The sequence below is a fragment of the Zonotrichia albicollis genome, chromosome 2, assembly GCF_047830755.1.
Source record: "Zonotrichia albicollis isolate bZonAlb1 chromosome 2, bZonAlb1.hap1, whole genome shotgun sequence".
Lineage (NCBI taxonomy): Eukaryota > Metazoa > Chordata > Aves > Passeriformes > Passerellidae > Zonotrichia > Zonotrichia albicollis.
The window spans coordinates 96,953,719-96,968,061 of record NC_133820.1 but is presented as its reverse complement, the minus strand read 5'-3'; the positions used below and the strand labels follow the sequence as shown (position 1 = coordinate 96,968,061).

The 14,343-nt window shown below is 40.3% G+C and overlaps 1 protein-coding gene across 1 annotated transcript in view; it reads right to left on the bottom strand.

Moving 5' to 3' along the window:
- Positions 1-5,050, bottom strand: part of OCA2 (OCA2 melanosomal transmembrane protein) — a 160,126-nt gene extending 155,076 nt beyond the window's left edge. The window contains exon 1 of the mRNA XM_005486403.4: positions 4,770-5,050. Within this exon, the coding sequence (XP_005486460.2) occupies positions 4,770-5,035 (266 nt within the window). The 5' untranslated portion in view covers positions 5,036-5,050. The remainder of the gene's footprint in view (positions 1-4,769) is intronic.
- Between the last annotated feature and the right edge of the window lie 9,293 nt (positions 5,051-14,343).

Below are 14,343 nucleotides of genomic sequence, written 5' to 3'. Positions count from 1 at the left end.
GAAATGAGAAGGAAGGCAGAAGTGCCATCTTTCAGACAGCAAGCAAGATCACTTGAGAATGATGAAGGTGGCGGTTTGTTATGAAGTCATCTATCTGTCCTGGACTCTTCTCTAATGTTTGTGTGATTGACACTAAAATCAGAATGGTTGTTACACAAACAGGCAATTATGATGTGAAAATGATGTTTTCTTCGTTTGACTGTTGAATAGATGATCCCATTTTGTTCTAGTGGCCAAAGATCAAAATTAGCCTTAGGATGCACACAAAAAAAGTAGTTTTATTGTTTTCAAGAGGATTTTTTCCTTTAGTCTTTTCCCCTGTCTTTTAAATTGTCACATAAATTAAAGAAGCTTTTAAATTGTCACATAAATTTTACTTATTTAGACAGCAAGCATGTCTTCTTGACATCTAATTCTAAATCTCATAAATGTCTTTTAAAAGTAGCAATATATCAACATAATTAAAAATCAAAAGTGAGATTTATAATCCCTTATGGTTAAAGGCATAACTTCACTCTCATATAGACTTTTCACTATACAATACCTTCTCCTCTTCCAGTTTCTCCTGCTAACAGCAAATAAAATTACAATCTTCCTGCTGTTTGATACAAACCAAGGATTCAATAGACACTTTGAATTAACTGACCTTCTCACTGCAAACCAATCCCCCTACTGATCCTGGGAGATTCAGGGAGAGGTGGATTTGGCTGATTGTTTTTACTTTTTATTACATAAGTGAAACTGAGGGACAGGAGAAACACTGAAAGAAATAGTTTTGCTTGCTGAAACACATTTTCAAGCAGATTTTAAAAATTTTGAGGGTTTTGCTTTTTTGTTATCCTTTGGATGGATTTTCTTAATAATTCTCAAAGAATAAAGTCTTCTAAGGACTATCATATTAAATGATCATAAAACTCCAGGGCCAAATTCATCCAAATATAACTTCAGTGGAGTAAGCAAAGTAATGGAATTAAGAATTACTATTACTATAACTTACATGGAATTAAGAATTACTATTCACTTCATTTCTACAGATTACCTTTAATGCTCATGAACTCCTAAGACAAAAACAGCTGACTTCACCCTCTTCCTGAGAATCATAAAGGAGGATTTCAGATTTGGTTCTTATAAAACCATGCTGTTAAGTTCTTCCCATGCAAATAGCACTGATAATGATGAGACCAAAGAGCCTTTTTGGGGGCCACATTCTGTATGTACAGAGACATGGTGGAAGGGAGCAGTCTGTGTCTTTAGAGATGTCAGTGCTGACCTAAGAGTTTTGCCCTTGCTGCCACAAAGCAGTGTGGAATCTTCCTGCAAGGGAAGGAGTTCATGAAGGTGGTTTGGACTAAGGTCCATTGACTGTAAAACTCACTTTCATGTAACTGTAAGGAAAAGGATCCTGGTAAAGCCATTGTTTAAAGTCTGAGGAATCTGAGAGAAGTTAAAAATCAAAATACAGACTTCATTGCCATATTTTGGTACCTTAAAAGCTGCATTTCTGATAGTTCAAAGTACACCACAGTTCAGTGCAAACATACACCTAGGCCAGCTGCATTCCAACTGAATAGAATGTCACTGGAGTTCATTCTTGGTCCGCTTCAGAGAGGCATGTCTACACTGCCCACAGCAAGCAGGACTGAAGAAAATGTGCTGTTCACAAGAAGGCAGACAGGCTTATTTCTAGGGGAAGGACACTCTGGAAATACAGGATCATTGGAGTGGCCATGGTGGATGGCCCAGATCTCCTCACACAGAGCCAAGGGAACCTAAGGCAATGCAGTAAAACTTGGAATTGGAAGGTACTGCTCTTCAAAATGGAAAGTAAATAAGAAGGCATGCTGACAGGCGGGCAGCCCAATAGGTACACTGATCACAAAATACCTGCAGCACTGTGCTGCAATCAAACAGAAATGCTTGGTCCAAAATAGAGCGGACATCTCTTCCCAAGGGTAAATGGCCCTGCTTAAACAAGAATACTTTCTTAAAGTTAATTTTAGAGAGCGAGATAAATCCCCTGTTCCATTAAATAGATTCTTTGGAAAGTTTTGTCTCAGTATACATTTGAAAAATTTAGAGAACCTGGGAATCTTATCCTGAAAGATAATTCAGCAATTTAAGATAAGTAGATGCATTAAAACAAACCATACAGATGTGCCAATTTAGTGAACCACTTTATGGGGAAAAGAAATATTTGGTGTCCCCTCTTTTTTAATTATCAGTCGTTTTCTTTTCAAGCAAAAGAATAATTTACATTGAAAACTAATTCTAATGAAACTAATCAAAAAACTTGTGACTTTGCAAAAGATTATCCAGGTTTTTACCTGCATTCTGTTGGGTAGTCCCAATGATTTAAGGGTAATTGCTCACATAGAGTGGTGATACAGGTCACATCAGTATTTGAACTGTACCTGATGTATATTGGTTAAAATACATGCTAAGGAGAGACTGATAAGTTCAATCTTCATGCCAAAAAAATCAATACTGGAAAAGCAATAGGCGAAGATCAACAAGAAAAAATTTTGAAAGATCCTTTTCCAAGCCCTAAAATACTGCTATTGAAGATTAGATATACATTTGTCTGAAAGGGAACATGGGTATGGATTTGTCTATTTAATTGTACCTCTCTTCCTAAATCACACACAGTAACTCCAGTTTACTCAACGCTAACTGTGTTAGCAAAAGGCTTGGAGTTACTCCCTGTCCTCACAGGAAGGTGAGCTCCCCCATGACCTTGTATATGTCATCTCTGGCATCTGAGACCAGAGATGACTGCCAGACTGGTTCAGAAGTTCACAGAAGTTGAACACAAATCATATCACTCACTGAAAAATAATAGGAAGAAGTTAAGCCAGAAAGGAGAAAGCTGGTCCATAAGAATACAAATCTGGATTTCGTTCAAGTGTCAGGATAGTAAACAGGACAGTAAATAGCACTGGCAAACACAGCTGTAGCAAGATATAGATGTGAATTCACAAAGGAAAAACCTTGTCTTCAGAAGCACTCAGTCCTTACCTTCTCTTGCCTTGCCTTCCTTCCATCCTCACGTATATATTGCACTTACCATACTCTTTCAGAATAGGACATTAACTCATGCCTTCACATACTGAACTGAAGAACTTTTAAAATATTTGTTTCTTCCAGTAAAAATTCTTTATCAACACAAAAAATCCTCAAATACTCAAAGAAAAATCTAAAGGATTTATAGGACTTTTTTGATCAAGCTGATAATTTGATTACTTTTTTAATATTTGGAAAGCATAGCTATAATGATTTCCAATTCTCACTCTGACCGAAACACTTTCAGATGCACATTAAAATATTGGCTGGGTTGGCTGTAGATGCCTATGCCATACTTATGATGTGTCTAAGTAAAAGGCACAACAAAACTCACCCAGCTAGCCTGGCTGTCCTTTGCTCAGGTCAGGGAACTTACCAAAATGTCCCAAACTTTCTTTCTTCCCAAGATAAGCACATTTCCTTCTAACTGAGATGCAGGGACATGGGACAGATCTCAGCCCCGCTCATCAAATCAGAGATGTCACCAGTACAGCCAGAATTATGGGGAGCCCCAGGACTGCAACTCCCACATGATATGATTTTCCTGATTTGTAGCCACACAACAAAGGTCTCCAGCATCAGGTTGCAGATATTGTGCTGGCACTCTACTTCACAATGGCAGCTTAAGCCTTGCTCAATGCAGACACTGCCAGGCAGCACTTTGAGGCCTGTGCTCTGCAGGAAATTGGATTAGATACAGCACTTCTCTCTCACTTTAGGCTTCACTCTAAAGATGCTCAAAACTACCCAAAAAAGTTGACAGTCCACCCTGGCTGCCTTTCACTCACTGTGGTTGCTGCTGGTTCAAAGCTTTCAAAATCTACCTGAAATATTTTGGGGTCTATAAATTATTTCTGAGTGTTCACAAATACAATTGCTGGTACTGTATCTGTCTCAACAGGAAAGATTAACACCCGTGCCCAGCGACCTGCACCTTTCCTGGTGTGGGAGAGGATGCATGAGAAGGACACACCATCCATTTGATGTGTGGTGTGTCAACTGTCAGAGTGGTGCTATATTGTGCCATTTTAGTGTTTGCAGCCTCAGCTGTATGGATTCTCTCCACGTCTTTATGATGCATTTCTGAAAGAGGTATGTTGTCATTAGAGTGCAAAGGTTTCATATTGTTGTCTCCTTAGTGCAAGTTTCATACCTCCTTGATGTTTCTCATAGGCAGCTCCTTCAAACACTAACTCTTTCTTCTTCTGGCAGCAGCCAACTGACTGCAGCTCCCCTCAACCAACCACTCCTCTTTTATAACACTCTTCTTATTGACTACAGCTGTGGCCTGTTAAAGGCAGGCCTGCTCCTAATCTTTAATAATTAACCCAGCTGCAACTCTTTAGGGGGTAAGATTACTTTCTGTATTTTCTTATATTCTATACCCCTACAGAGGTATAAGGGGATGTGAAAAGTACTTAATCTCTCTGTGTTTTCTGACACCCAGTAGAGAAGAAAAGCCAATTGTCTGATCTTGAAACACAGGAAAATTGGCATGTGGTGGCAATTAACACTGAGATTAATTTAGAAATCTGGTGATCCATGACCCCTCCATGGCAATTACAACTGCCCTGATGTTCCATTAAGGTTTTGCCTCTTTGTGTCAGTGGGAGAAATATTGACTTAATGAACATATGTATCTGTCCTGCAAGGATATAAAAATTAATTTTGATTTGCAGAAAAACCATTCTGTTTGTTTTTGTTCTTACCTTCCCTGCATGGACACAGGAGTGAAATCCTTCCCAAGTGCAATGCAGCCATCCTCCCTTATTGCTGATTTTTCACACAGGTTCTGTGACTCTCCAAGGCTTGCTACCATGCCATGATACTCTTTAAATAACTGCAGCTCATTGCAACTTCTGGTGACTGGTTTGGCTGCCACCTTTGCAGATAAAATGGTTTGATGTGACGATGTCTGATTCAGCTCCATCTCTTGTTTAGAAACTGTACTGTAATCTTTGTTATCCAAGTACATCTGTCCCTGAGGGGCCTTCTCCTAAAAAAGTGAAAACAAATATACTTGGATTAAACTGAATGGGCTCAATGTTTACTGCAGTTCAAGCATGTTAAAAACACCAATCAGATTTCTTTGAGTGCATTTTTGGGAATTTCTCTTGTTCATTTATTTACACCAGGAACAATTCCAATGTTTTAAACGTCTTTGCAACTTCAAAATTAGCCACTATAAGCAGTGAATTAGGTAAACAGATGGGTCATCTACTTCACTCATGTCTACCATTATTTTCTCCCACAAATCTCCCAGTGACTTGGCACTGACTTATCCCATAAAATATGGCAAAATCATCTGTGCGTTAGTGGCACAAGAGTCGCTGCTGCAGAACATCTTCCCAGCTTACAAGAGCACTGCTTCTCCACCACCACACAGCTTCTCTCCAACAGCTGTGGTGACAGCAGCCTCATGGAAGCCATCACTCTCCACCAGGCCTTGTGCTCCCTTGGAAAGCCTTGTCCTGCTGCAGATCCACCACAGATAGTGGACCCTCATTAAGCAGAGCAGGTACGTGAGTTTTATGGATAGAGTGTGCCATTCCAGCAGGCTTTTATGAAATGTGAATCAAACCTTGATGAAAATGAGGTTTTATGATATGATTATTAATGGTGATTATAACAAAAAATAGTGCATAACAGTCGAAAAGCTTTTATGTTCTCATCATTAAAATTCAATCTGAAAAGTTATAAAAACCACTTCAGAATCCCACAAAGTGCACAACTCAGACATGATGACTGAATTAAAGATCAGCCTGTCTCAAACACATGCTGTGGAGTTTAATCGTGGGAATATTTCAGCATAAAGTGCCAAAGCAACTGCAGAGGACAGCAAAAGCTTGGGAAACAGGCCTGTCAGCCTCCAACATCCTTCAGGTGGGGAACATAGCCTTGTCAGAGCACATACCTGCTCCTCCCTGCAGAGATCTCAGCACAGGACACTTAGCTACTCCTGCAGGGCAAAAATAGCACAATAATAGGCTCTGCTTCAGTCCCAGTGGGAGAAATCACTTGAAACTGAAATGACAAACAGCTAATTATGATTTCATGCAGATTTGAGCTCTCATGGCCTTACAGATTAGATGGGAGTGGAAGTTACTGAAACAAAAAAAAAGACTGCACATACAAGCCACCACAAACCCAGGTCTTGACCCCAGGTAAAGGTAGGCTTGATAACTAAATCTAAATCAGAAACTCCCCAAGTGGCAAAACCTTCTTCAGTTCTGTATTTCTAATTCTTTCTATTTTCAATGCCCTTAGTTCTCATCTCCTAATATTTTTCACCTGTCCTTATGGTCCAAGCAGATTGACAAACTTGACTCTTCCCATCATTGCACAGTAGCTGGAGTACTGCGTCCAGTCCTGGTCCCCACAATTCAAAAATTATGCACAGACTAGACAAGTCCAAAGGAGGGCCACAAAGATGATCAAAGAGCTAGAGAATCTGCCCTATGAGAAAAGACTATAGGATTTAAGTATTTTCCTCCCTCAGGAAGAGAAAGCTCAAGGGGGACCTCGTTGTAGTTTCAGTAGTCAAAAGGTGAACAGAAAGAAGACAGGCTCTCTCTTCACAAGCAGACACACAAATAAGAAAAAAGGCAATGGATATGAGTTGCATGAGGATAGGTTTCATCTCAATAACAAGAAAGAAATTTTTTGCAGGAAGAATAACAGCAACAACATCCCCAGGGGTAGAGGTCTCATCACTGCAGATTTTGAAGGCACAACTGAACAGGCTACATGATCTCATTGAGGCTCCCACAAAAGGTTAGACCAGATGGTCTTTTGAGGTCCCTTCCAACATGAGTTGCTCTATGAGTCTATAGTTTACAGCCTGAAATAGATCAAAAGAAATAAATTTTTTCTTAAATGTGCTTTATTGATTTTCTTGGAAGGGATTAAAATGAAATGAAGGGTAGGGAGAGTGTGGTGAACAACTGAAAGAAGCTAGCATCTACTGCTTTCACAGGGCTCCCATATTTAGATATGGCCAGCATACACCAAAAAACACCAAAGACACTTCAGTTTTAAATGGCTTATACCTCTCCTCTAGATATTTCTATCAAGGGACGCCTGGTGTAAGGAGCACAAACCTGGCTGAGCTAAAACCAAACACACCGCGAGTGAGCCGGTCCAGGACTTCTCCATGGTTTGAAAATCACAGAGCTTTTGTGATCAAAGACAAAATCCTAAGTGAAAGTGCTGGAAAGCCAGATTTGCCACTCTCGCATGGAATCTAAAGCTGGGAGGTGTTGGGAGGGCAAACACACTGCAGAGAGGCATCACTGCCCCACCAACACTTTATTGTCACCTCTGGCAGCCTGCTGCCCTACCAGGCAGTAGGTTTGTCTGTCCTAAAATTCCAAACTGTCTTCCTTCCAAAAAATAACTTTGAAATGCAAATACTTCCAATTCCAACAGGAGGAGATAAATGCTTTTGTCTTCAATCTCACTTTATATATTTATATACTGATTTTATTAAGATACTCTGCAAATCATAAAAGAGACATTTATTCCATTTATTGCCTATTTATTCCATTTTTCATAACATTTGGCTTGTCTGAGTTCCTACGGTGAAAATACACAGATTTTAAAATTATGTCATGCTGTGGAAATGTTAAATCTACAGCAACTCAGGCTGTACTAGTTTTTAAAAGACAAAAATCTGAACACAACCTCTGAAATTGACCCTTTCTGACCCTCCAAGAGGGACTTTTTTATCTCGACGTGAACAGGGACCAAACCAGACAGGCTCTTGTATGTACAAAAGCCTTAGCTTGAAAGACATTTATTTTCAGAATTAACATCAATGAAAAAATAAAAGAATGTCAAGGACGAGAAGCTTGAGAGAAAATCTGATGTCTAGTTAAAAACCCATAAACTGCTTTATTGTACATTCACAGAAGCTTTGCAAAAAAAAAAAAAAAAAACATAACACAGCATCATTTTGCCACAAGAGCAGGCATGATGGTGAATGCCTATGTGGCTAAAACATTGCTAAGGCAACTATCTCCATGGTATCTAAGCTTCTAAGACATCAGTGCATCCAAGAAATTCTCAAACGATCACATCTCCCTCTAGCTACACTTCTATTTCTTCTTCTTTTCTCTTACCTTGCAATGCCTCAATCAGCAATGAGACATAGGTGAGATGCTATCTTGTGAAGGTAAGGAGAGATTTCAGCCAAGAAAAGCCTATTTTGGGTAACTTCTGGAGCTGTGCACCAGTAAGAGTTTTTAGCCACAACTAGAAACTGGTCCAGCAACCACCCATCCTGTGTTTGGCTAATACAGTGATACTAAATAAATTAAATAAATAAAAGAGCTAATACAGTATTTAAACCACATTTGTCACCTGTTTTCATCATTTCATCCAAGCAGCTGAACATCCACTCTAAAAGTAGTAGTGGAGAAGTAATTTTTTAGGTGCAAATAAGATCAACAGGTTATATTATTTTATTTAAGAGACTTTTGCATTTAAAAATTAAGAATTTTATCTTAGGGTCAAGAATTTAATCTTAGAGGCTATGAAATATCACATCTGTTCAAGGTAATGCCCAGAAATAATGTTTCCTGTCTTGCTCATGCTATTATTTATCAAAGCCTTTTTCCCCCAAGACTGGAAAAAAAATTCCTCTGCACTGTCACCTTTCCATTTTCAGGCAGAAACTGAAATTCTAAAAAATTACTAGCTGAGGAGGGATGCATATATTCTATATATACATTCTCCTACAGACATGCATTTCCCAACAGCCTCCCCACAAGTCAGAGCTGATGTTGTCCCTCCTGTGGCAAAGACACCTGCAAGTGCTCGCAGCAGCGTGGAGGAGAGTCGCTGCTCTCAGCCTGTGGCCCACAGAAACAGAGCAAGGCTTCAGCACTGCAGCTCAGAATTCCTCCCACCACAGGCTTATCCTCACATGGCCATTGATACACATAACCCTGGCCCTGCCATCCTGGGCACAGGGAGATGAAAACTCAGCTGAAAACCTACCCCTAGAATCACAATCTAAAAGCACACACACACTCCTGCAATGCCATTGCCAAATCATTAATTTATACCTGTTTATTTTGAGTAAAGTACTGCAGTATCGAATGTTGCCATGTGCAAACAAGAACTCTTGGTATTTAATTGGTGTGTTTTCTCTTATAAATTGGAAGTGTCTCTAGCTGTAGGAAGGCAGGAAGGCTGGTTTGGATACACAGAGTGTAAGAAATCCCTTTGGCATCTAGGACTTCACAGTTCCAGTGCTGCTGTTCTCCACAAACCCCTGCCTATCCTACATAAATGATCCCTATTACCTCACAGGATGATGTTAGAGATTGCAGAGAAAAAAGCTGTGCAGAGCTGTGACCATGGTCACAAGGGTTTGCAGGTGAAGAGAGAGGCGAGAAAGTTGATTCCATGATCAGAAGGCTTAATTTATGATTTTATGATATATATATTACATTATAACTATACTAGAAAGAAAAGGTAGGAAAAGTTCTCAGAAGGCTAGCTAAGCTAAGAATAGAAAAGAATGATAACAAAGGAGCTCTCTCTGACTCTGTCCGAGAGAGCTCAGTCCTTGACTGGCCATTAATTGTAAACATCCAAGATGGGCCAATTACAGGTGCACCTGTTGCATTCCACAGCAGCAGATAACCATTGTTTACATCTTGTTGCTGAGGCCACATCTTCTCAGAAGAGAGAAAAATCCCAAGAAAGGATTTTTCACAAAAGATGTCTGTGACACAGAGCAGACCTCTTGCATGACTGGGAAGATGACGGAGCATGGATGTACAGAATGGGGCTGCAGGACAGCCCACAGCAGATCATTACCTCTGATCTGTCCATGGTTTTGGGGTTGTCTTTTTTTGCCATCCTCAAGTGCCAAGAAAAGCAGTGGGGTAAACCTTTCTCATTATGCACCAAACATACAAATAAGACTCCATTATGTCCCTGTCTAAGAATCCTGTCTAAGATTCCCCACTTTTGTTCCCCATGATTTCTTGGCCCTGGGCTGCATGGAGGGCTATTTAGCAGGTGGAAGCAAGGTGATGGCTTGTAAAAGGCCTTGTCTCCATCAGTCTGCCCAATAAGAAATGGTCTCAAACTTCCCCCAAGAGAGCTGTTCCCAGGTGGTGGCTCGCAGGCACACCCAATGCTTAAACCCTGTTACCTTATATTCTCTCTCTCATTGTGTTTTAAAGTGTTTCAAATACCACACTTGCAAACTGGCAGAACTTAACAGCTTTCAGCAAGTTGCTGCATTTCCTTAGTCAAAAGGAGGGTATTTGCCTGAGAGCAGTTCATTTTCCTAATCCATGTACTACATGCTGAGACCTACTGGATGTGAGGCAGCAGAGTCATCCCTGTGACCTCACATTCCATGCTGTTGATCTGGGACAAACATTCTCGTGTCCAGGAATGTGAAAAAGGAGGACTTGAGGACTTCAGCAGAAGACCCTTAATCTCAGGGCAAGATGGTCTTTTCTGTACTTTAGTGCCTTCCTGTAGCTGGAAGGCAGCCTGTGCTGCCACAAGGCTCCTGGGGATGCCCCAGTTCAGCAAAAGCAGGCCTAACTGATGAGACCCTGCTGCTCAGACCTTACTGCTGTGTTAAAGCAGCAGCCCCTGCTGCACACAAGTGGCCTTGGCTTCATCAGTGCCTGGGCTGCTCTCAGGGCTGATGGGGATCCAGCACCACAGCTCCACTAGGGGATGCTGACTGAAATAGGACACAGAAATGATCTTGCTGTGCTCAGGGCCAAACTTGGCCTCTGCAAAGGCTGAAGTCCCCAGTCTCCCGATGCTGCTGTAATCCAGCAGTTGCTGAGCCTGGAGACATGGCATTGCCTTATGGGGGCTGGCACTGCCCAGACTCCCACAGAATTCAGGGAGGCCTGGGAGTGGAGGCCTCACAGGATGGAGGTTCCTCCCTGCAGTGAAGTGGTAGCCAGGCTAGAGAGCCCTGAGAAGAGAAGGGAGTTTGTAAATCGGAATGGGGGCTAGAATAAGTGGGTCTGCAGCAGAGGGGAGGTGAGGGAAGCTGAGGGCTTTGACAGAGTGCACGGACGGAGTTCAAGGGCTTATTTGTACAGACATGACTAACAGCTTAAGAGGGGAGACAATTTGCAAGAAGAAGAAACAAACATACAAAAACACAAAAAAAAAAGAATCTACAAAAAAACCCACATCAAAAAACCCAAAAAACAAACAAACAAACAAACAAAAAACCAGGAAAAAACCGCATAACATTGTGGCTAAAACTTCGGCAAGCCATACGCGGGCACAGGCTGCCGCCTGCTGGCTGCCTGACCACAGGCCACAAACCGGTTTTCCCCGGGTAAAAAAAAAAAAAAAAAAAAAAAAAAAAAAAAAAACCAAACAAAAAAAACTCCTTACAGAGTCCAATTTTTTAAAGCCTGCAGCACTCACCTGATGGTACCTGGGTAAATCATCTGTAATCAGCCAGCGGGAGCTGCTGCGGGCATGGGAATGCTCTGGCACAGCATCCCTTCATGTGCAGGTGCAGTTGGAAGCAGGTTCCTGTATCCTACAGGGAACTGACAGCAGCGGCTCACACACCAGCTACTGCAGCCAGGCCAATCAGACCTTAAGAATTTCATGGAATCACAGATCCATTTGTGTTGGAAGGGACTTTAAGAACATCTAGTTCCAACACCCTCTCATGGTAAGGGGCACCTTCCACTAGACCAGGTTGTTCAGAGCCTTATCCAACCTGGCCTTGAACATTGCCAGGGATAGGGCACTCACAGCTTCTTTTGGCAACCTTGTTCCAGTGACTCACCACCCTCATAGTAAAGAATTTCTTCCTCATATCCAATCTAAACCTACTCTCAGTTTGAAGCCGTTTCCCCTTGCTCTATCTCTACATGTCCTAGTACAAAGTCCCTCTCCAACTCCCTTTTAGCTCCTTTGGGTACTGGAAATTGCTATTAGGTCTCCTCAGAGCCTTCTTTTCTCCAGGTGGAGCAATCCCATCTATCTCAGCCTGTCTCTACAGCATGTGCAGGTTACTCTGATTAAAAGATGCTTAGAAAACAAGCAGTTATGAAAGGAGACTCACTCTACTTCCTGTCATAACCCAAGTGTAAACCTAGAGACGATTTTTTTTTCTCCTTTAGCTATGCTTTTTATGCCAAAAGTTAATGTTTCTGTATTCTCTTAAAAATGAGATTAATATACCGCATCTCAATAAAGATAAATAGCCTGCTAAGGAGTCCAGGGCCTTTCATGGCACTTCTGTGCAAGAATGTGAAACAAGTCACACTCATGAGTTAGACTTCAGTACTCAAACTCTGCTAGAGGACTTTTGAGAGCTTTATACTACTTCTCTTTTGCCCTTCATAAACTTTCCTTACATGGTCATGGGAAGACAATGAGATCTCACGTTCTTAGCTCACTTTGAAGAACTTCTGTGGGTTATTGCCAAGGGCTGAAGGTAGAAACAGGCAAGAAATGCCAAACCCTGAAGCCTCTGTGAGGGTCTTCAATCTTTGAAATCTTTCAGTACTTTGAAATTTTCAATGTCTTCCAACAGGTCTCTATTGATTAATACAGATTGATGAAGTTATTTTATTTTTGGCATGTCAGACTAAGTATTTAGCAGTGTTCTATGCTGTTATTTGGTGCATATGAAAGTATTCATAGAATTCTTTATTTAGTTATGAGCAAGACAGTAGGAAGAGGTTGATTAGCTGGCACTATATTTTGAAATTGTTAAAATAAACTGGTTACTTTCTACTTCGTTTGGATGACAGGTGGAAAAGAAATATCTTTACAGGGTGAGTGGTGGAGGACTTTCTTAGCTTTATTTTTCTACTGAATATTTTTCTAATAAATATTACATGTTCACAACAAATTTTTCTTTAGACATTCAAGTTGAACACTAAGCTCCTAAATACAAAGTGCAAGGAAAAAATGTGTTATTGCCTCCCAAATGGCATGTCTAGATGATTGTTATTCCCACAATGTCAATTGTTCTTATGTTTAATTTGATAAACTGCGGGTGCTTGAAATTGCTGCAGCAGCTAGAATACTGATGCACAATAAGGGTTCATGTCACATTTCTCCTGTATGCTTTTAGCCTAAATTTACTTCATATAAAAGGTGATGAAAAGGAGTCTCTTTGCACTAAGGAATTAGAGCCTCCATATGCCTTGGCAACTGTAGGATGGAAAAAAAGATGCTGCCAACAGCTGCAGAAGAGTAGAGTTCACAATATTGCTAGTGTCTCCTTATTGCAAACATGCAGCAAAGCAGAACAAAACTTTTTCCTGGAGGACATAGGTGCAAATGGAGGTAGCAGTGGGATAGACTTGAAGTTTTCAACTGTCCTCTTTGCCCTAGTATTATCAGGACTTTGGTTTATGAAATGCCTACTGGTGCAGCAACTATTTCAAGTGGCAAACAAAGCCGCATACTACTTTGGATTATATAATTATAATTTTGAAAATTATTGTAAAATTTCCATAGCCTGATAATATGGCTGGAATTTTTACTCCACTGCAGGTAAGAATAACATTATTTGTTGATATTTACCATAATACATAATCCAAGATAATTAAACCAAAGAGTGGACATTAAGGGAGATAAGTATTTTGCATAGATTCATTTCCATATTCAATGTTCAAAAAATGTTGCAGATTTTGTTTACTTTTTAAAAAAATTTCTTTATCCATTTAAAAATTTGTTTCTTTCCTGTAGTAAACTGTTTCATGGCTATATTCAGAAATAAATTATCACCACAGGACAAAAATATTTCCTGTTTTATATTTATTTTTGCAATGAATACAAAAATAATATTCTTCTGAGACAATCATGGCAAATAAAAAGCATTCTGGGAGCCAGACAGTGACTCTGTAAATGGATGTAGCTGTACTGATTTCAGGCATCAGGAGTACTTCTTTGCAGACAGCCTAAGGGATATGGTTCTGTTCCTATCAAATTTTGCTTTGATTTTTGCCAGGAAGGGGTCAGAGCCAACTGAAATTATAAGTGTGTTTGGATTAGAAATTTCAGTGGTATTCTAATAATCTGTTCTGGTATAAATCAAAAACAAACCAAACCTACATTAAGAAAGCAAGGGTAAAAATGAAAACAGATGCATTTACGTCTTTCTTTTTTGGATTTGAGCACTCTGTTTGCACCCTTCTGCTGAGCAGACCTTTTTACCTCCCTCACTGTAAATGAACCTGCTTTTATGTGCATTCATATTTCTTAGACACAAATGTTCACACAAGAGACGGAAACACAGCATCCTCAATGAAA